The sequence below is a fragment of the Lygodium microphyllum genome, chromosome 11 (assembly GCF_053477565.2).
Source record: "Lygodium microphyllum isolate KBCC chromosome 11, Lygodium_microphyllum_v1.1.10, whole genome shotgun sequence".
In the NCBI taxonomy this organism is placed as follows: Eukaryota; Viridiplantae; Streptophyta; class Polypodiopsida; order Schizaeales; family Lygodiaceae; genus Lygodium; species Lygodium microphyllum.
The window spans coordinates 89191504-89214968 of record NC_141145.1 but is presented as its reverse complement, the minus strand read 5'-3'; the positions used below and the strand labels follow the sequence as shown (position 1 = coordinate 89214968).

The following is a 23465-nucleotide window of genomic DNA, read 5'->3' as shown; positions in this document are numbered from 1 at the left end:
ACATTAATATTCTTAGAATTAATTTATTAAGTTAAATAATACTCGAAAGTGGGATTAGAAGGTCGCCACTTGGCAAAACTTGCCCATGCAAGTGAAAAAAACGTTTTTTAGGCTTGGGGGAAGAGAGAGGGGGGGTCATTCCAACCTTGTGCAAGCTGAGAGTGAGGGAGAGAAAGCTAGCACTGCTGCTACAACAATTGACAAGCCATTTCCAACCAGCAAGAGGCCCTCTAGGGGCTAATGACATGCCCGGACGAGACTACAACAATAGGTGACAGCAATTTGAGGGCTATTTCTGCCAAGCATCATCATATTTAAGGTGTTTCATCAATGGAGACAACTTTCATGGCTGCCTAGACAAGGCAATGGTTGATTTCTTTCATTTTCTCATGTTGGAAGTCTAAATCTTCTCTCTTCAGCATTCTCTCTCATCATCTAGCTTTCTCTTAAGTTATCTCAACAAAATCCAACCATTCAAGTCATCAAAGGTGGAGATGTTGTAAACCCTACTTTATAGCAAAAAAGAAATTAGGGTTTCACAACTACCTCAAGATGTATGCTCAAAATTGAGGGCCTAGAACTGGAATTCTAGCACCTGAAATTGAAGAATTTCAGGGAGATTCAAGAGGCTAGCCAGTCAATCTCAAGCTTGAGGCTTAATTTGTCTCGTAAGGAGCAGGGCGAAGCCTAATCCTCGAACAAACTTGTTGGTCATTTATGGCAACAAAAAGCACTTGGATTAGCAAAGGAGATACTCCAAGGCACTAGTTTTGGGGCGTCCGTTGTCCAATATTAAAGTAGTAAAGTGTGCATTTTAAATTCATGTGAATTTATTTACGTGATGTAATTATTGTTAAATCAAATTATTATCATCCTCTTTGAGGAGCAAGGCTAGTTTCACCTCCCTCAACCTCCTACGCCCATGAGAGCCACTCCTTATTGGTGGACAGCTCTACCCTTGAGCATTCTATACATTCTCTCATTCATTCACAACATTGATTCATTCACTTCAGAGTTCTCTTCTCTCTCAATTTGTGTTGCTGTTCCTGCATTTTGAGTTTTGTGTTTTGCATTTAGGGTTTGCATTTATTGCATTACTATCTAAGTTATTGTGACTCAGCCGTGTTCATACATTCTATGTTTTCTCTATGCAAACCCTATATATCTTAGCATAGTATTAGAACCAGTTCTCTTTTAAAGAGTATCACGAGGCTCTCGTATAGAGCTTCATTTTGTGTGAGATTCATTTTGTGTGAGATACACGACGACACATAACTAATTCACAATGGCTCAAATAGCTCCATCTTTGGATCCTCTGATGCTTTCTATAGCTACTCCTCCATAGAGGCCCTGAGGAGCTATTATGGTCTTGATTTGGAAAAGAACGCTCCTACTACTAACCTTTCTCGTAGGGATCACTCACTGAGGCCCAACTTTTCTTGTCTCATACTCCTTCACAAGGTATATCTCAGTTGGGGCACTCCATTGACAAGACTAACCACCTCTCACTTGAGAAAAGAATATCCACATAGAACACACACCAAAGTTCAAGCTCTTCACAATCAAGCCTAGTGGCAAGTTTGTACAATCCATTTTTGTGGGAGTCTAACTTTGTCTATATTACTCCTATTATGCAAGAACCAATTGTAAGTCACCATGGAGACCCAAATTGGTACCAATATGGTTTTGAAGAAAAACTCTATGTTCAGAGATATTCCACAAGGTAATCCTTTATGTTTCATGCAAGTCTGATTTTGGTGCTTTCCATTCACCTTCACATTACCCACTTTTCCCTCCCACATTCACTTCACAATCCTCTTCTTTCAATCTAGACCCTTCCTCTAGACCTATAATAGGTTAATTCAGTCTAAGCGCACATTGTCTTTGATGCACATCAAGGTTTTAGGCCATTACTAGACACTCAAAAGTATACCACTCTACACTCTGGTCATCGTTAGCGGAAATCCCACCCATTAACACTGTGCCTTATACACACCCATAAGTGCATTACTCTCTATCCTCTAGTCTTCTTGTGTGGGGAATCCCCCTCGTGCACACTATACCGCCCTTCTCGGTTGCTCACATCTCCATCTTGTGCTTATGAGTCACCTCCATATTTGAAGGAAACAAGGAGTGGAAAGGAATTACCTCCACATTTAGATCCAATTCCGCATTTCCCGATTGAACCGAAATATAGACCATGTTCCAATGTCAATGGTCAATCTCCTTTTAAGGAAAAAGGGAGCGGTACACTCACACCCTCACAAAGACCCTCTTGGCACTTCTTGGCTTAAAAAACGGGTTTTATACATTTTGCCATAAAACATGGCCATGTAGATGACAATTGTTGCTCAAGGGCTTGCCTATGCCACTTGATCAACATTGGAGCCTCTCCCAAGATCAAGTACGGGCATGTTCTACATATCCATATGGTTGATTCTCCTTTGGCTATTCTGACTAAGGGATGTGAAGTCTATCTTAGTCATTAGATTCATCATGGTTCTTTGCACCATGTGAAGACTAACATCAAGTTCCTCTTCCTCCTTCCACATCAAGGTAACTGCAAAACGTTTCACCTTGAACATTTCACCCTTGAAACATTGTGTTTCACCCCAAAACGTTTCACCTTTGGGCAAGTCCCAAGCGAAACACCAAGTAAAATGATTAAACAATATATGTGATATAGTTTTCTTTATAAATAATGCAACTTACACCTTTATACCATGCAAAACCTTTCATGTCAATAAATGATGTCTATCATATATGTAAAATGTCTAAGAACTCTCAAAAAAACACCAAAAAAACAATTGTTTTTCATTTTAAAAATCTTGTTTCAATCAACCATTTTACTCTGGGTGTTTCGCATTTCAATGAAACGTTTAAGTCGTTTCGTGTTTCAGTGCCAGCAAAACGCGTTTCACAGTTAGCATGTTTCGCATCCACATCCATGGTTGAGTGGGAATTCCTACCCTTCATTGGTATTCTATAGATTTCAGCATTTGTCTTTGACATCAGTCTCCCTTTCTTGTTGTATCTTCCCTTTGCATTGCATGATCATCATCATCTTTGTAAAAGGGCACTTGGGCAAGTAAACAATTTTCCTACAAGGGACATTGTCCAACTCACACCTGCTACTTGCGCATTCTCATCATGTAGCATTACTCTAGGCATCTCATTGTGCAAAGCACCCTTGAGTGGATCCTGAGCTATTTCCACTCGCGGTTCTTTCACCACCTTACCACCACACCTACATACTTCATCTCCCTTTTCCTCATCATCAACACCCACAAATGGTTGGGATAGCTTGTCTGTTTCATGATGTAGTGGATCTAACCATCCCTTTTCATCCCCCCTGCTGCAGGGAACGATTAGGTAATGGGCCACAAACCATAGCTTGTCTGTTTCATGATGTGGTGGATCTAACCATCCCTTTTCATGATCTCCCTCTTCGCCCCCCCCCCCCCCCCCCACGGGGCACAATTACTTAATGGGCCACAAACCATATCTTCTCCAAAAAAGGAAGAAAAAGGTCAAGGTTAATGTGGTTCCATCCGCCTTTGCAGGTCCTAGCATGCCACATTAGTTTTGCAACCTGCAATTTCCACTTGTGTTTGCCAGTTGTTGAGTTGTATATAGTCATGACTCCACTCCTGGCAGTTTCAGCACCACGAATAGTTGAATCTGTGTCGTAAACAACTCTTTGTTAAATTTTATGAGGTTTGACAGTATGCATGTTTGCGGTTTATGTGCAGTTCTGCAGCCTACACCTCCAAGATAACCACCTGCATTTTGTGGTTTGGGAGCAGCCTTTAACAACAGTAGGTCTAGATGTACAGCCCCTGCCTGTGAACACATCTTCTTGAGTGTAGCCTGTATTTTCATCATTTTCAAACAAGGCTATTTGCATATTTCATAACCAACTCTATGTGATTTGTTATTGCTGTTTGGCAATGCACATGCTTGTGGTTTCATGTGCCATTCTGCAGCCTGTGGCTTGAAAACAACAGCCTATGTTTTGTAGAATCAGAGCAATCTGTAAATTCCACCTTGCATGATGCATTACAACAGCAGCAGCAGTTCTTGTATAGCCCCTGCCTGTGATTGCAAATTTCGTGAGGATTGGAATAGTCAAGATTCTCCGAATCAGTCAAAGCCTGCACTTTGCATCCTCTATATAACTTGTCTCTGCAGTCTCAGTTCTGTGTTGCAGCTACACACAGCCCTCAGCACTGAGGAAGTTCAGCCCTGATCCATTCAGGGCTATACTGCCAAGTGTGGCATTCATTACTAAACTTGCATCCTCAGCATTAACTCCACCAGGGGAAAAAAACAAAGGCTCTATCAAAGGCATCCCTTCACTATCGGGTTCCTGTTGCAGCTAGTTATAGCCCACAGCACTAATCTAAATCCTCCAACTAGATTACTCAAATAGCAAGGAATCAAAAATCTCTCTCATTTCTTTCTTCTCAAACACAGCGTATTGTGTCATTTTTAAGGTAGTTTGGACAAGGAAAAGCAAAAAGCTTTCTTTTCGAGTATTTGGCCACTTCTCTAAATTCTAAGATCCGAGCACTTCTAGCAGTTAACACTACTTTTAAAGCCTAGAACATTCAAACCTAGTCTTGCACACAAGGTATGTACCTCCTTTTGAATATTTGCAACACAGATCTAATAAATTGTTTTGACCAGTCTTTGGGAAACAAAGATCATCTGAAAAAAGACAAGATTGACAAATTGTCTAAACCTAGAAGATGGACATTGCATATAGGGAGAAAGTTCAACCTTCAAAAGGAAGGTGTAGGAAAGATCATCACGCATAAGATTGTCCTGCCAACACAATGAATCCATGAGAGAATAAATAATCAAATGGTTATATGTAACTAGCTCCAGTTAGTTTGTAAAAAGATACAAAGCCTAGATTACAATTGGTCAAGGGGCTTATAACACAACGCTCATGCTTTTACCTGTCCATACTCTATCTCATTCAATTCGCTTAATGAAGGTGTTCGTTCCACTAGTTGTGCCTGCAAATTTCAAGTCCCCTCTCAATGCTTCTTACATTTTTATTATTAGAATCTTGTTTCTTTAATACCAATAATAGTCTAGAGAATGGCCACTCACCATCAAATTAGTTGCATCATCAAGAAAAGGCTTTATTGCAATTCCATTACACAATCAAATAACTATTTTTCCAAGAAAAAATGCTTCCAAATTACACAGGCTAATGGTTGCTATATTAAAACAGGCAAACACACTTTTTAAATCATTTTTGAATTGGCAGTAAAATATCATAAATGGCATATGCATCATGGTTCTGCCTTTGGTTACGTGGAGCTAACAGCTTCTGAAAAATTCTGTAACTATGCAATCTCTTCCCAGCGTAAAAACTCCCGTCCTATGCTCAATATCACTCTATTTTTCCCTCCCACTCCCTCCCTGTCTCCTTCCCAACAAACTCCCAACATGTGAAAAAGATGTGAATAATGAAGACGACAATGAACTGGCATGCATATGTTAGTTGTAAATTATTCACTCTCTAAAAGGGTACATTGTACCATAGATATTTCTGTCTGCTTGTGAACTTGATAGGCTTGCCTCAAATAAGCCCCACCTCAAGTGAAATGCTGGAATCCCCAAAAAAGCAAGATCATATTTAATGGGTTGTAAGTCGCTTGTCTGACATTGAAACATCTTGGTAGACTCAAGTAGGTTTTCTGGCTAACCCTCAAAGTTAACTCACAACATCTGCTTTAGTGCTGAAGATTTGGAAATACAAGAAACTGCATTAAATGGGGTTTCATACATACATAATGGTTTCCTAGAGATTCAGAAACAGCAAGAAACAAGTTTCGCACAAATTAGAGTGCTCAGTGAATATTTGAACATTTCATGTGCTCAACTCTTTTGCCTTTGGAAGGCTAGGTTTTCTTTCCTTAGAAATTCAAGTATTTTCTGAAATGTGTTGCATAAGTATGAAACACTTCCATGCCAAACATTTCATATATTTTGAATTGTAGGAAACAGGTTTCTATGCAACACTGCTCTAAAACCAATTTCTAGTCCTCCTATTCACCCTTTGACAAAGCCTGAGCAGTAAACTACAAACTCCCTTTGAAGCACTAGTGTTTCATGGTGGAAAGACATCATGTGAGATAAAATCTCAGATGCTACCCAATGAGAGTCATGAGTCTCCTAACATTGTTCCAGAAATAAATGTTGCTAGAAACATCCCAAAGTTACTAATCAAAATGGTCAAGGGTAGCAACAAGTTCCAATAACCTATTGCTACTATAATTTTTCAAGCAAATGATCTCTCTGCTATCCCCGTTCTTGGTCCCTAATCCTCCCTCCCTCATGACCTCATTCTATCCTCTTCCCATCTCCATCCCTCTTACTTCCTATCCATCTATCCCTTCCTCTTTTCCACCCCTCTCAATGTATACACCTCTATAACCCTAGTCTCCCTTACTCCAACCCTGCTTGCCACTTCCCCATCCCTGACCCTTCTATCTCTCGACCAATGGATTTGCCCTTTTCCTTCCATCCCCCTTTCAAACCTCCCCTGCAAGGAAATTAAAAATACATCTGATGATGTTCCAATTACAAAACCCTCCCAATAAGAAAAGGTAGGCATCTTTGTAACCCTTCTGTGTAAGATGCAATGCAGGTTGGATCTAATAAGCTACTCCTAGTCAACTTGGTTCAAGTGGCTTTCCCTTAGCCACTCTAGAGCACTTGCAAAGGGCGATACAGCAACCAAAGACAATTTCATTCAAGTCACAATATGAAATATAATCATGATAGCAAGTCTTTCCGAGCCTGAGGAATGAGCTCCTCGCATGATGGTTGATGCCCCTCAGCCAATGCTGCCCACCTGCATTGATCATACACTGCATCATTGTCCACCAACCCTCCTCTGTTGTTGTTGCCTAGGTGTTCACTGTTGGCCACGTTGCCAGGTCACTACTAGGCAATTTCTATCACCACTATTCCACCCTGCCTTCACTTCCCCTGATCCTGCACGCCACCCTGCTTGCACTACCTACAGTCACCACCCCTAGTCCTGCATGGTGCCCTAGTTCTAATGCCACTGGTCCTACCCATTGCTACCTTGTATCACCTACCAACCTAATGCCAGCCGCCTTCCCCATACTCTTACCCTGCTGCCCTGTCCCATCTCCCCCGTCACGATCATCATTGTTGACCCACCCCTCCACCAACCATGTTCCCTGTTGTCCCTTCTCTTCATGGCAACACTCCCCCCAATTTCTGGTCAGCACGCAGTTCGAGCAGGAGGTCCAAAGAGACATGCACGCAATGGCAACCTCTGATCTGACACCAGCACAACCTATGAGTGCACCCCGGTCATACTCCTTGCACGTACTTCTCTCCAAGGAACAGCTAGGGCCCGTGCGACAAAGAAGGCAATAGAGAAGACTGCAGCCTTTGGACAGGTCATGGGGCGCTCCCTGTCCCGGGCATAGCTCCATGATTCGCTTCATTCTACCTTATGCATCACCACCTTGCACATAGCAGATGCGACACATGGGACAGGATATCTTCATGGTTTGCTTACCTCAATGTTGGCAGCACGATAGCTTCTCGGCAGCTTCCTGGTGGTGTCTGCAAAGGGGGGTTATCTACATACATGGTTCCTCCATATGTCTCCACCTTTGGGTCTCACCACAGGTTCCCAGAATACCCTGTCACTCTCCTCTTCCAGAGTATTGCGGCAGAATACACCAGCAGCTGATGGACGACTTTGGTCAACTTTTTGGCACCATGGTTCCTGCTTTGTTTGTAGATACAGTGACGGGTGCAAGGGCATCAAAGGTACGTCTGGCATCAAAATTAATGGATGAAGCATTGTATGACGAGATACATAGAACAGTGCAGATGGAAATGTGCATCGAGGACATTGTAATCTCAGCATTGAATGAACAGAGAGATGAAATCTATGCAGTGTTGAAAAGTGAAATGTATGCTGGAATGCTACGTGAAATAGGGATAGTAAGAGCCATGTGGTATGCTAAAGAGAAAGAAGAAAAGCAAAAGGAGGTGAAAATGCACCTTGTCGAGAAGGACAAACTGATTGGGAACTTAAGGTGGAACTCATGGCATACAAGAGAAAGATTAAAAGACTAGAGCAACAAGACGGGCGAAAACATGGCCATCGCATCTAATCGAGGAGATCAAAGAGCTAGACATGTGTTCTCTCTTAATGTTCGTGGTTCACTGCAGCATTTAAAAATTAGTACTTCTAATGGCTTCTATCTTGCTCACTGCAAACTAACCCTGTAAGAATTGGTAGATTTCAGGCATGTTGTGATGCATTGTGCTCTTGTGGACTCTACATAGTACAAAATATAGAGTTCACACGAACACAACAAGAAAACTGCACTAACCTCAACTCCACCTGGAAAACAGAAGGCAAGAAGATCTTTTTGACGCATTGGCAATCTCTTCCCTGGTGGATACGCAAAAAGTATCTGCATAAGAACAGATTGTCATTAGATTTGTAGAAATACGATGAACAAAAAACAAACTCAGTAGACAATCATTTCAGTTACATGCTGGACATCTACTTGGTACAACCCTAAATACCAAACAAGAATCGATATCAACTGATCCATTGTTGTTAGGAGCTTATTCAAACTGTACACATATGTGCACACTGCACCTTCATAGCCATGGTGTCAGTTCTACGTGCAAAGAGGCTCTACACCGGTATATAAACTAGAATGCGTATAACACATAGATGAGAGAATCAAACCTCTGGCTCTGGCAAGGAAGGAGAAGACCCTCTAAGTTGCTGCCACATAACATCTCTAAGCCGTTCAGGCCCATCTAGCTCTCTTTCCCATGCCCTTCGCCTAAGCAGTGTTGCTTCTATAGTATCTGTATCTGTATCTGGATGAAGACCAACCACTACCATGTGTTCAAATATACAATCTGGTTCAGTCCATCTCTTCCTCTCCTGCATAGATGCAGATAAACATATCAACGGGAATTGGCGACTATAACACATTAAGCAGGGTGCAACCAGAAAGTACTTGTGGTGGAACTTTTTTGCCAGTTGAGTAAACTTCATAACTCTTTCCTAATGTCATCTCAAGAATTTCATTGTCACCTTGATCAAATTTATGAACCAAAAAGTCATGGCCCCTACTAATACAACAACAAAGGATCCTGTGCAAGCATAAACATTGATTTCAAGTCCAAGAGGTAGCATTAGAGACTTTGCACCATTTCATCAACCTAGAATCAATCAAAAACCAAGGCAAACACTTGAACAATGAAAACAAATGCAAGCGTAAATTATTCACTGACTATAATTTCTTCCATTAGTTAATACATGACCTTGATTTCTTGGGCATCTTCCCAAAACCTTGTAGAACTGGTTCTTACTTCTTGGCCACCCTGTAGAACTGGTTCTTACTCACTTACAAGGTGGTGGCTGTGTTTCCTCTGCTGCTGGCTACTGCATTTTCTGGTGGACGGCCGCGCTCTCTATGCAGCCCAATACCTTGCGTGTCGATGGTGAACATCCCCCCCCCAATGGCCTGAAGTTGCTGAGTCTGCTGGCCCGATGTTAGAGCTAAGAGACTATATTGTCTAAATCCAAACCAAAGTCAAAGATATATCAATGATCTACATTTCAGGGACATTTGTATCCACTTTCATAAATACCTTCATACAGGCTATTGCAAATTCAAGAGTGATGTGACTCCTTTAATGCCTTCATAGAAGATATCATAAATTTAGGAATGATGTAGCTCCTTTAAACTTTTTAACTTTATATAAGAAATATTAATATAAAAGGTAGGTATATATAGAGCTATTGGTTTTTCCCTCGAGCCCCCACGCATTTTTTCATCCACAGTTGGGCACCCTTATTTGAGCAAGGGTGTTGCGCTATATATAGTGTGCATATATACAGTACCATAGTCCCCTCTATATAACCCAACTTCGCATGCTCAATTGACACACCTCTAGGGTTCTACATCTTGTCTCTCTTGCTCTCTCCCCCTCCAATCTCTCGTCTTCCTCGCATAGTTCAAAAGGTTTCAAGGTTGATTTCGCTCAAAAGGGTGGGCTCTACAAGCTCATTGCCCTTGCCATCCATTCTTCTTTCAAGCTTGGGCTTATATGGCATGCATGCTATGGACATCTCAACTTTGATTCTATTCACTAAACTAGTAAGAAAGATATGGCACATGGGTTGCTCGATTTCCCTTCTAAAATCCCATCTATTTCCCCTAGTTGTTTGAAGGGATAACAACCTCAAGCACCTATGCCCAAGGCATCTACTTGTAGGGCTTCTACATTGTCATAGCTGTTAGCAAATTAGTTAGTCCATGTGTCATGAGGACGTGAAATTTTATTGCTTTGCTTAGCATTTGATTAAAAGTTAATCAAATGTACTAATGTGACTTGCATATGTGAGATGCAAGTCAATTATTTGATAGTGTGGGACCTAGGACCCTGAGATATCAATTGGTGCCAAGGGCAAAAGTTGTAATAAGTTATGTCTTAGATTTTGGCCTAGACCAATTTATTGGCCACTAATATCAGTTGTGACATTAGAGACTAGGCATTAATTATTTAATAAATGCAGGAATAAGGGCTAATAACTGCTCAAGGATACTTGGAAGACAAATTGGCCTAGCCAATTTAACTTTTGGCTAGTGAAATTAATTTTTTTAGCGCTAGAATAATTAAATTAATTTTTAAAATTAATATACTGAAAATTAATTTAATAAGTTGAATAATGTTGAAAAATGGAATTAGAAGGCTACCATTCGGCAAAACTTGCCCATGCAAGACAACGTTTTAAGAGCCTGATAGAAGTCTCTTCTAACAATTGCAAGAGAGAAGAAGGTTGTTAGAGAGCAAGGAGAGACTGCTAATGTGATTTACAGCCACCAAGGACCAATCCTACAGCATGTGACAGCAATTTGGAGTCCTCCAAGAGCAAGTGACAATAGCCCAAGACCCTTCTAGTGCACATGACAAGATACAGGAAAAGGTAGCAGTCTTTCTGGTGGTCCTAAGCTGGAGGTGACAACTTCCATGGCTGTTTGAATAGGGCAGCAATAGCTTTTCAATGTTTCTTGCGATGAAACTCTGAAATTTCTCTCTACAACATTCTCTCTCATTCCCCAGTCATAAGTTATCTTAGCATCAATTCCCTTGACTTGGTGGGCCCGAGGCACCTGATTGAAGGACAAAAGCTTTTGCTTTGGTGTTATAATTGTATTCAACTGAGCATTACATCAAGAATGTCTTCAAATACTGAGATGGGATCAAGCAAGGATGATGCCTCTCAATCTGAAAATTCACAAAGTGTTCGAAAAAATACAATGCTTGATCTTGGACAAGGCATGAAGCATGGGCAGCAAGCTGAGAATGAGGGAATTGAACAAGCAATGGGTCCTTCTAGGTCTCTTAAAGTTGATGACCAACAAAAGGAAGAGGAATTTGATGACCAGTGTAAAGATCAGCTGAGGACAACTGCTGAAATGTTAATGCAATTGGCAAATGATCCTTAATCTATACTCTTTTCAAACCCCTTAAAGGAGAGCAATAAAAGCAAGAAGAGGAAATCATCTTCAAGAGCTTTGGGATAGCAAGATGCACCGAAGGAAGAACCAATACAGTAGCATGATGTTCTAAATATAGATAGTAAGCATAAGCAAATGATGCTAGTGAGGCAATTAATGCATATACAAGGCCAACTTGGAAGTGTCAATCCAATGTTTTTTGGAAAGCATGGCATGCATGCAATTATGGAACAGCCAGGTTACTTTGGTGGTGGCACTACTTTCCATGCTATGGCGGATCAAGAACTACATACAAGGATGTATGACACAACTCCTCATATGCAGCAACCAATGTGTGGCATGCAAGGCCCAATGTATCCATCTGAGTATGGCCGGTAATATGCGTGGCATGATGTTGGGGCACAAAGTGGCAAGTATGGTAATGCATATATAAACCCCATTGTGTTTGGGACTCATGTTATTAATGTTGGCCATGCAAATGCTCCGTATAGTGTTGGTCATGAGAAAAAATGCAACTCATAATGTATGCAATGTATGGAAAAATGTATCTTGGTATGGCTAGTCATATGCAAATTCCCATGCACAATCACATTGCAATGGTCCATAGTATGCAAACAAGAATGTTTCCTAATGCATCTGGTGCTCCTAGCATGTAAGGTACACATGAGAGGCTAGTCCATTGGATGCCATGTTGCATATTAGTTAAGTTGGAATTGCGGCAATGTGAAAGTATAAAGCATCGCAATGCTTAAGGGGAAGAAAGGCCTATAACCTTGTGGGGGTTTTGAGGCAAATAAAGTTAGAGGTAAAGTTTCCATATGCTTCGAGGTAAAGCTTCAATATTGTTTCACCGATAGATGCAAAGTGGATGGAAGAGAATGACTTGGCAAAGTCTAGACCATCCTTAGTTGTTGCAACTTTACCAAGGTGAATTTCACTTAGTATCATTCAAGCTCAGTCATGTTCAGCATAGCGAGGGTTCGAATATTGCCTTATGCTTAAGACGAAGGTAGCACTTCCACTCCACAAGTTTTAAATAGCTCTCATAAGTAGTGGATCTTGGATGTATTCGGCATATATCCAAGGTATTGTGCTAACAGTATGTCTGCCATGAGGTCACAACTCAATGTACTAGTCACTATGAGATGTATGCAGATGCATATTAGTTTCACCCAGGCATTGAAACTATACCTTTGCATCAGTTTATGATCAGTTTGGCATGAGTTTTTGCCTCAATTTTGAGACAAAATTTCTAATGAGTTTCGGCTTAGTCTTTGATCAATTTGAGAACCGTTTATGGTCACTCCTATTAGGGGACATTTTTTACTTCTTCTTTTTTGGAAGTGGGTGTCTTTTAAGGGGTGGTTTTTTAGTATGTTCTTTGGTAGTATACATTCACCCACACAGTAACATAGGACCGGTTCTGGAGATAGGGATGGAAATAGGGACGGGCCCATGAGGACAAGAATAATAAATTGCCATCCCCTATTACCATGAGAGGGGGCTCTAACATGGGGATAAGACTGGGACGGCGGGAAGCTACAAAATGGGCATCCCCTACTACTATGCCCACACATCCATCCACCACATCACATGCATACATTTTCAAATGCTATTTATGTATGCCATTCCCTCCCCCGTCCCACCTGACGTCCCCGTTCCTTACTTTTAGCTGTCCCCTGTCCCCATCTCTATTCCCGTTCCCCGTTCCATGTTACTATGCCTGTGCACATCACCACGAAAAGTGCTCAATAAACTAACATGAAAGACATTGTGTATCCACCAATGTGAAAATCATTTCAACCAATATGCCACATCACTCCAGCACTTGGAAAGGCCCATAGTATCTCATACTCAACTTTGGATACAACCTCTCTCTTCCTTTCGTCTTTTTCAGCCTTGCCTTTTCAAAACGCTACATAATCACTCTCTAGAAGCTGCAAAGCACGTCTATGGTAATCAACTACCTTCTTTTGTTTTTCCTATGATCTCTAAAGTACATACTTTATCTTTGCATAGGTTGCATCCAAGTTTTCCACATAACAATCAGTCTCAAAGATCTTATCCTTAGTCTGCAAGATAGGTAGTGGAGCTTTGCTAGTGGAACTATATACTGTATTGTCATATGCAAACTCAACTAATGGCAGATATAGCTCCCACTATGTCTTGCGGTCTGAAACATAGCACCTCAAAAGATCCAACACTGTGAAACTTGCTTCCTCAAACTACTGACCATCTACTTGCGGATGGAAAGATTATGAGAATTTCAGAGTGGTACCCATATTCTCAAACAACCCCTTCCAAAATAAACTGGTCATTCGAGGGGTCTCAATCACTTACGATCAACTTTAGCATACCATGATACTTAAAGATATGCTACAAGAACAATCATGCCATACAATCAGCCTTTATTTTCTTCCTCACCGGAATGAAATAGGCATGTTTGCTAAACTTGGAAATGATAGTTCATATCCCATCATTTGCTGTTGTGAAGAAAATACCCTAACATAGAAACACAAATAACACCGTACAACAAAGCACAGATTGATAGAAGAACACAATTAGAGTTAGGATAACTCAGAGACAATGAACACAATGAATAAATGAAATTATATGGCTATTAAATATACGATGCTCAAACAACAAACACACTATGTAGTGAATGAATATTATACCTCGAACTCTTGTATCTCAAGGATCAGGGCAGGGGTAATGAGCTAGAGAGTGTGTCGTACTCCAAACAGATCCTGAATCGCAGCAAGGCAGCCTCCAAATGTCGAACAGCAGCAAACATAGCCAAGGAAGACTGGATCTGATACAAACAACAGTGCGAGAGAGAATGACTAAAAACGCAGGCTGCTGGAGCGAGAAAACAGCAGCGACAAGCTGAGGAGATTATGGCAACAACTGAAGAAGAGAGAAAATCAGTAGGGCGGCAATAGCAAATTGATAATGGAGGGTAGGAAACAGGCGCCAGATGAGTGAATACTGCAATGGATAGCTTGGATTGCGATGTTCTCCGAGAACAGGGTGTGGGCAGCAAGCTGAAAACACCTAAACCTGCAAAAACGAGATTAGGACTGAATGTAGGACAACATACCTATTTATAGAAAGTTTGAGCCCTCCCAAGTGGGTTTGTGCTTATGGGATACAGACACTCTAGGAATGCATTTCTTTTTAAATAAACAAGGTTTATTTCTTAATTAAGTATATTTTGGGACTGTTTAAGTGAAGCTAATGCATTTTTAGCTCAACACCCTCTCCCCTCTCAGGCCCAGCAATGGTGCCACGAGAAGTAGACCAATCAAGCCCTTTTTTTCTTTATCTTTTACCCCAAGGCATTCCACCCCAAAGCACATTGGCTGTCCAATGGCCTACTAAGACTACGAAGGCGATGGTTATCTTACTAAGGGAGCCCAAGTGATCACTCCAAAGAGACCAGGGCATCGGACAAAAGATGCACGGCGGCTGCCCAATGGCCTAACAAGCCCTGCAAAGGCGGATGGAATCACCTATGGACTTTCTTTTTTTTTAGGGCGTTGTAGTTTTGATAGATTTAACATTAAGTGAGGGTTTTCAATCAAGGTTCGTCTTATTGAGTATCCGTACTCCACATGAGAGTGATAAGGGATAGTCATAGCCAAGACCTTCACAAAACAAGCATACTATCTCTACCATTACTAGAAGTCGGTGAAAAAAGAAAATGGCTAAGGTATAGGTGACACAAATATAGCAAAGATGTGAAGCAAGCTAGGAAAGACTGCCTTGGAGACAGTCATGTGCAATGCTATGAATATGGTGGATCCAAAGTCAACCACTCCAAAAGACCAAAAAGGGATAAATGCGCACAAATGCATGTTTACATGGATAGAATACCAATGCATGGAATAATGCAAAGGGAGATGCAAGATGTCATGCTCACATAAAATGCAATGCAACGGTGCCACTTGGACAGTGCTCGCGCAGGGAAATTGTTCACTTGCCCAAGTGCCCTTTTACAATCACGTCATCCTAACAATGCAGATGAAGTTACAATTATTCATGAGTATAATACAAAAGAATAAATTAATGAATAAATATCTAAAAATTGTAAGCATCATCACTGTCACTATCAAGAGAAGTAGTCGCCCCCTCCTCAAACTGGAAGAAAAAGCAAGAGGGAAGCACCCTCTCCCGTCAATCTAAAGAGGTAGGAGAGAGTGTACCCAAGCCGATCTTGGGTAGAAGATACTAAAGAACCAGCCGGTTGACCGCTCTGGTCAAAATATATGCAAAATTGTATGATGAAGGCACAAACTCTAGGCGAATAGTGCCTAGCTCAACTTGCTCTCTGGAAATGTGGAAGTAGACTTCCACATGCCGCATCCGTGGTGTGATGATCAGATTGCCCGCAAGGGCAATGACACTCTAGTTGTTGCAGTAGACAATAGTGGGAGAGTCAAAAGGGAAGTGAAGCGCCACCAATAAGCTTCTCAGGTAGATGGCCTCGATGGTGCCATCGAAGAGAGCCCTATACTCAGCCTCGACCGTGGAAGCTGCCACGGTCTCTTGCTTATGGCTATGGAAACCGTGCCAAGGTGAAGAGGTAGTTGCCATGGGGACGCCGAGTGTCACGATCTCTTGCCCAATCAGAATCAGGGTACCCCTGCAAACATAAACTAAAATCATAAGTGAGGCCATAAAAATAAGTACACCATAAATAACGCAACACACGAAGACATGCAATCCAATGCGACATCCTAGGTACTATGGAATACTGACTGAGAATGCTGACTGAGTAAGCTAAGTCTGATCTAGTATGAATTAACCAAAGAAGTTTCCCTACTATAGACCTATAGGTATGCGCATCGAAGGGCTGACCTAGGGTATCCTTCAACAAGTGGACAATAGGCTCGAGAGACATGGCCACTGGCCATGTTTGATCCGTAGTGAACTATTCCACAAGCTGAAGTGTATACTTCTGCTGTGACACAAAAATACAATCTCCAGATTGAACTACCTCCATCCCCAAGAAATAAGACAACAAACTGAGGTCTGTCATCTCAAATGTAGCACTAAGCTTTACCTTGATTTCCGCTACGACAACAAAATCTGAGCCTGTGATGAGTAATTCATCAATGTACAGCAAGATATAGTTGACCCCCTCTGCAATAGATCGAACATATAAATTCAGGACATAAGAGGTAGAATGATATCCGTGAGTCTATAGGAACTCGTCCATTCTATGGAACCAAGACCATGGTGCTTGCTCCAGTCCATAAAGAGCTTTCTGCAAGCGGAATACCTTACCCTCAAATTTGCAGAAGAAAATCCCGGTGGCTACTCCACATAGACTTCCTTCTCCAGATAGCCATTCAAGAAGGCACTTTTGACATTCATTTAATGTATTGGCCAACCGTGGCAAGTGGCTAGCGCAAGTAATAACCGAAAGGATGTCAACTGCACAGAAGGTGCAAATGTCTCTTCATAATCAATACCATGCTTCTATCGAAACCCTTGTTCGTCCCGATGACTTTCTTGTGGCTTGAACAATCCACCAATGTCCAAGTCTCATTTCAGTTAATACTCTATAGCTCCTTCTCCATGGCCTCTCGTCATTGAGGGTACTAAAGAGCCTCCTGCCATGTATCCGGCTCAAAATGCGCTATGTAATCAGATGTAAACAACGACGCAAATGATGCCTGAGGCGCAAGTTGAGTAAATCTTCTAGGTTTCTCAGGAGTGAAATCCCGTGGTAAGATCATCGAATCCTACATGGTCTATTGGTACCATCAAGGTAATGGGTCTCGCAAAGAAGGGCTAGAAGCTGAAGAATCTTTTAGGTTTCTCCAGATGAAATCCGGTGGTAAGATCCTCAAATCCTGCATGGTCCATTGGTACCATCAAGGTAATGGGTCTTGCGGAGAAGGGCTAGGAGCTGAAGAATCTGCAGGTAGGGCAGGAGCAGGTAGTAGACTAGACTCACTAGACACAATCTCCAATGATATGGAAGGAGGAATCGGATCGGAATTCGGTGCACAGGATTGCACGATATCCCTCTCGTCAAAGATGACATCCCTCCTAACGATCACCTTAATCGTCCGAGGATTGAACAAACAGTAGGCTTTTGCTTCGAAGGAATATCCAACAAAGATAAGGAGATCATCTCGGGGAGTGAGCTTTCCTGTTTTATCATCAAGCGTGTGTGTATGCATGCCACCCGAAGAATTTGAAGTGGGATATGACAGGCCCAAAGCCAAAGAATGCCTCGTACGAGTCTTTTGAGGAAGAGCCAAAGTCGGCGGGCATTGGTTGAGGATGTACACTATAGTGTTAGCAACCTCAACCCAAAGACACTCAGGAAGCTCTACTGCGAACAGCATAGAGCGTGCCATTTCATGACTCTCCAGTTCCTACACTCTACGACTCCATTCTAAGGGGGAGTTGATAGAGGTGAGCTGACGAGAGATGCTATACTCCTATAGAAACTCGAGAAACTTGTGGGAGATGAACTCACCACCGCTATCACTTCTCATGCAACCAACACAATGACCCGTCTATGAACTAGCAGCACCCAAGCAAAGAAATATGTAAAAGCATCAAACTTATGCTTGAGGAAGTACACCCACATGTATCTCAAATGATCATTCACTATCAAAAAGAAGTATCGCATACCGTTCAAGGCGGCAATGGATGTTGACCCACAAAGATCAACATGAATCAATCTAAGAGGCACCTCAACTCTATGTGTAGACTACTGAGGAAATAGGGTACGATGCTACTTCCCGAGCTGATATGCTTTACAGACATCTCGAGCTAGCTTCAAGCAAGGAAGGCCCTCAACCATTACACGGTGAGGCAACTCATAAAGAGAGTCATAGCCAAGATGCCCTAGGTGCAAATGCCAAAAGATGCTCATTGTTCGTAGACTCCCGAGATGTAGCTAATGCCTAGAAGCTATGGAATACGAATCCCTCAGCTATCAGCTCGACAAGAAAATGGATCATGTGGTATAGGCCATTAGGCTATGCCTCACCACAAGCAATCACTAAACCAGTCTGAGAGTCAAGGACCTCGACTACAGTCATTGTAAAGAAAACTACTCGCCCCAACCAGCATACCCATCTCATATGCTTCTTTGACAACTTTGTCTATGTCAAAAAGAACCTCAAAGTCTGATTATCTATTTGCATTGTAAAATCGGTCCCCCAACAAATAATGTTTCCATGTAGACAGAGCATGAATTACAACCAAAAGCTCTTTCTCATGGATCTACAAATTCTTCTTTACAACACGGAGAATTCGGCTCTCGTAAGCCACCACTCGGCCATCTTGCATAAAAAGAGTCCCAATGCTGTTACCACATGCACCACACTAAACAATGAATGAATTCCTTAGATCAAGCAACACAAGCACAGGATCTGAAGCCATATTTTCCTTTAACTTTTCAAATGCTGAAATTCCCATTGTTGTCTATCTAAATGGTACATCCTTCTTTTGCAAAGCATGCAATGGAGATGCAATTTCAACAAACCCATATACATACTTCCCGTAGTAAAAACATAAACCCAAGAAGCTGCCGATCTCATGTACATTTCTCAAAGGAGGCCATGATCGTATTGTCTCAACCTTTGTAAGGTCCATGCAAATTCCATCAATAGATACACTATGTCCCAAAAAGTGGATTTTATGCAAAAAGAATTCACTTTTCTTATCATTGATAGCCAAACTATGCTTACACAACTCATTGAACACAATATCCAAGTACTTTCTATGCTCTGTCTTATTCTTTGAATAGACAATCGTGTCATCAAAGAAAGTACCCACAAGTACTCTATGTGGCTTGAAAATATAATCCATCATACGATTGAAAATAACAAGAGCATTTGTAAGATTGAAAGTGACAGGAGCATTTGAAAATATAATCCATCATACGATTGAAAGTGACAGGAGCATTTGTAAGTCCAAATGTGATCACAAGAAACTCATATAGTCCAAAAGATGTCTTAAAAGCTGTCTTAGACACATCCTTTGGTGTAATATGAAGTTTTTAAAACGTGGGCATTACAAAAACTTTTCTCTGAATATAAGGATAAGCTAAAGACCCAATGAAGTGTGCTAAATAAGCCTAGTTGCAATCACAATGTTGCCGTCTAGGTCTTATGAATAGTAAGTACTACATTTATGGAGTTTTAATCAAAACAATACCAATTATTATCAAAAATAGATGTCCAAAAATATTCTAAGTACAAAGGTCTAATATTGGAAACACTTTTTCCCTTAAGATAAGACACACTTCAACACCTACAAGGAAGATGCCTCCCCTCCAAATATAGACCAAAAGAGCAAACAAGAGGCACGCTGGCATTTTTCTTCTAGGCAAATTAGATAGCTCGCAATCCAAACAACAATGGACCTTGATCGCACTAGGGCCCTCTGCCTTAATGACTTGATTGAGAAGCACCAACCAAGTGTTCAAGGAAGTAATATAGGTCAAACTTACACGAACACACCATGTGAGCATACAATGTCCAATTGAGAGATGCACCAAGCAAGACTTGAACCCATAAAACCTCATAATCATAATTCAAGCATTAGCCACCACGCCATCACTTTTGAAACTTAATCAATGGATTTCAATCCACGATAATTGGTCTACATAGACGCATCTCAAGTTTTAAACCCCAACTAGAAAAAGCTTACTTTCAATTCTTAGGCAAAAAGTTAGCAAGCTATAAGTGTTCTCAATGACTTGAAAATTCGATGATTTCATTTCTATTCTCATTCTAGCCTCCATTCATTTCTCTATTTCCTCATTTACATCATTCTATCCATGGTTAGCAAAAACTCCTTCAAAATCCAAATTTTGTCATTTTGAATTTTGTTTCTTTTTTCTATTTTTTTCATTTGTTTCCTATGACCGTGACTCATAAAGGGATCGCCCATGCCAAAGGAATCTCAATCACATTCATCTCAACCCAATCTACCCTAGAAGATTTAACTTTGCATTGATGAAGTTAAAAGTACCACATTACTTGAATAATTGAAGACTATGAAATTGTCTACCAACTCTAAGCATACTCTGTAGCTAGAAAAACACAAACTTGGGCCAAATGTCTTGGAATTTTGAGACTTTAACAAGTAAATGACTAGGTTGTTGTATACATGCCGCCTTTGACCTACTAAACTTTACATCACAAATGTGCTACAAGAAGTATATATTATTATATTCCACTTTAGTTACAAATTCAACTCAACACCTCTTTTCAGACTGCCCTAGAGTCAAAATACTTTGGAATAGAACACAAAAGTGGATTATATATAAGCCTAACCCATACACTTCATGTGTAAGATCTCATTATTCAAAGGTACAATCCCACAAGTCAATATGGCAACCCTTGATAGTCTGAGGCAGATCTTACTCTAGTGCACTTAGTGCTCGATTTAGAGTTCTATTTCCACATCCTGTTTAGGGAAACCATATCAAGTATGGAGTTGCCAATGCCGTTGAGGATTACAAGCCTAGTTGTGGTGTTTGTTGAAAATTCAATTTTTTTTATCCAATTGCATTCTACAACACTTCATTAACACGTATTTTACTTCCACTACTGCTCGCTTAACCAAATCTCCAATGTAAATACACCTGTGCTGAAGCTTGCTAGAAATGCCAATCTACAAGTCCTTAAGCTTTCATCATGTCCATTATGTAGTCTAAGGTTCAATTTAAATCATCATGTCCATTCTGTATGACTAAGGTTCACGTGTGCTGCTTTGTGACAGAAATCAAATAGCCTCACCAACATTTGCATTTGGAGTTGGTTCCACTGCCGCTTCTGGCTGGTTAAGTGTTCAGGATTGAAAAAAGCCCTCCGATTGTTGTCCCGTGCCATTCCCTGTCTCCAAACTCTTGTTAAAGATCGTTGCAGTTTTTCAAGAGTTCTACCACTGCTTGAGTTGTTTGCAGAGAAGACAATGGAAGGTCGAGGGCGAACTGCTGCAGCTGCAGCAACTACTGCTCTGGCCATTTCCTCTGTGGTTTGTGTAAAAGATGTACGCCATCCCTGTAGATCCAATTCATCTTGTCTCTCTGACATTTTAACCTAGTCCTTTGGTTCAAAGGTGTGGTAATTTAGCCAGTGGAAGCACGACACAACCAAGAAGACAAATTATCCTCAAAACAAACCCTAGTTGCGGAGAGTGCTCTCGTCAGATGAATAGGAGGCAAAGCTGAATTTATTTAAGCGCATGAGGACCTCTGAAGGGATTCTTTATGTGTGTTCTACCCCTCTCCGTCAGAGGAGCAGCAGCAGCAGCAGCAGGCACTTCCACCATAGCTGCAGGCGGAAGGACGGAGCTCCGATATTCGCAAGAGAGGACCTCGAGGTGCCCAATCCATCCAATGATTCTCGCTCAGTTTTGGAAAGAAACTCTCTTCAAGCAAGCTCGAAAAATTCTCTTTGAACGAGCTGGGAAGATATTACATATACTGTTCGGTGGAGCGGACTGATGAAAGGTGCTGCGATGATGAAACGAATTTGCGATGCTTCCAAGAAGAGGAGCTGTTTCGTGAAGCGTCTGGCGATGGCGCTTACGGAGGCATGCAGTGCCGGCGCCGGGGGAGGGAGGGGGGGTTGGTGGAGCCTTTAGCGATGGCGCTTAGGGAGACATGGAGGGCGAAGCAGGAAGGGAGAAATGAAAGAAGCCGAAGAGGAAGGGGGAGAGAGAAAAAAGAAGAGAGAGAAGGGGGAGGAAGGAGAAAGAACGGAGAAAAGAGCTAAAGTTGTGGGGGCTGTCTGTTTAGGGAGCTGCGCCCAAGCTTTGCTGCTGTCCTTTTTCCTAGTCCATATAAACTGAGATTAAGGGCCTTAATCAAACCATACTTAACACTAACTAATCCCTGCCCCCCCACTCCCTCTCATTCTTGTCTTCACCTCCCTCGCGTCACGAGGAGCCCCCCTTTCAACTTTGCATGCATACATGACCCATACCTGCCTCTATCTCCCACACAAATCCACATCAATTCTCATATCAAAATGTGATCCTCCCCCCTTGTTGTCACAACATCCAAACCTTTTACAACCCATCCACCTCTATGGAGCTCTTCCACTATAAGACGCTCTCCAACCTTCAACTTGTTGCAATCCTACTAAGTCCCAGACCATAATAAATGTACAACCTCCCACCATCGACCCCCAATCTGATCAAATCTCACCTTCCTCTACATTCTTCTTTAAGTTATGTGTGACTCATGTTGTCTACACATTTGAATATGTAATCATAGCACTCAGTCTAATCAAATCCCACCTTTCTTTGCAAATATTTCAGTCTAATGAGATTCATTTGCCTACACATTTGAATATGTATATGTTCATAGCCCTCACTCATATTTTATTTGCACTAGTCTTTCACTTGAATGCGACCCATTTTCCTAACACAATCAACTAGGTTCATAACTAGTGTCAAAACTCAACCATCATCGGGCCTATTTTGAAATGGTGCCCTCATCTTATGGGTCATTCATGCCCTAGATTTCCAATTAAGAGCCTAAAGGCTCGAATAAAATGTGTGAGGTTGTGCCTTTATTAAGCATGTCATGATTACCACCATGAACAAAACTCTCCCAAGGGTCATAAAACCCTAAATCAACCTCTCCTACATATCATCAATCCATGCACATCATAAGTTTTGCTAAGGATCTACCTAAGCATGGCATGTGCATCCTTGTGACTTGCCAATTCATTGTGAGATATATATGAAATTCCATTTGATATAAAGTTGATAGTGAGCTCTCTCTCTCTCTCTCTCTCTCTCTCTCTCTCTCTCTCTCTCTCTCTCTCTCTCTCTCTCTCTCTCTCTCTCTCTCTCTCTCTCTCTCTCTCTCTCTCTCTCTCTCTCTCTCTCTCTCTCTCTCTCTCGGTATGG

At 41.5% G+C, this 23465-nt stretch overlaps 1 protein-coding gene across 4 annotated transcripts in view; it reads right to left on the bottom strand.

The window, feature by feature from the left end:
- Window positions 1-22353, bottom strand: part of LOC148029059 (uncharacterized) — a 70505-nt gene extending 48152 nt beyond the window's left edge. Inside the window, exons 1-5 of one of the 4 annotated variants that reach the window (XR_015692364.1) lie at window positions 21341-22353; window positions 8774-8977; window positions 8406-8489; window positions 4965-5024; window positions 4783-4827 (exon numbers count right to left, since the gene is read on the bottom strand). Coding sequence is in view for 2 of the 4 variants with exons in the window: in XM_087687813.1 (XP_087543939.1) it covers window positions 4783-4827; window positions 4965-5024; window positions 8406-8489; window positions 8774-8977; window positions 21341-21637 (690 nt within the window). In the remaining 2 variants the exon portion in view is untranslated. The remainder of the gene's footprint in view (window positions 1-4782; window positions 4828-4964; window positions 5025-8405; window positions 8490-8773; window positions 8978-21340) is intronic. The other 3 variants (XR_015692363.1, XM_087687813.1, XM_087687814.1) reach the window with 3 other exon arrangements.
- Window positions 22354-23465: the final 1112 nt, after the last annotated feature.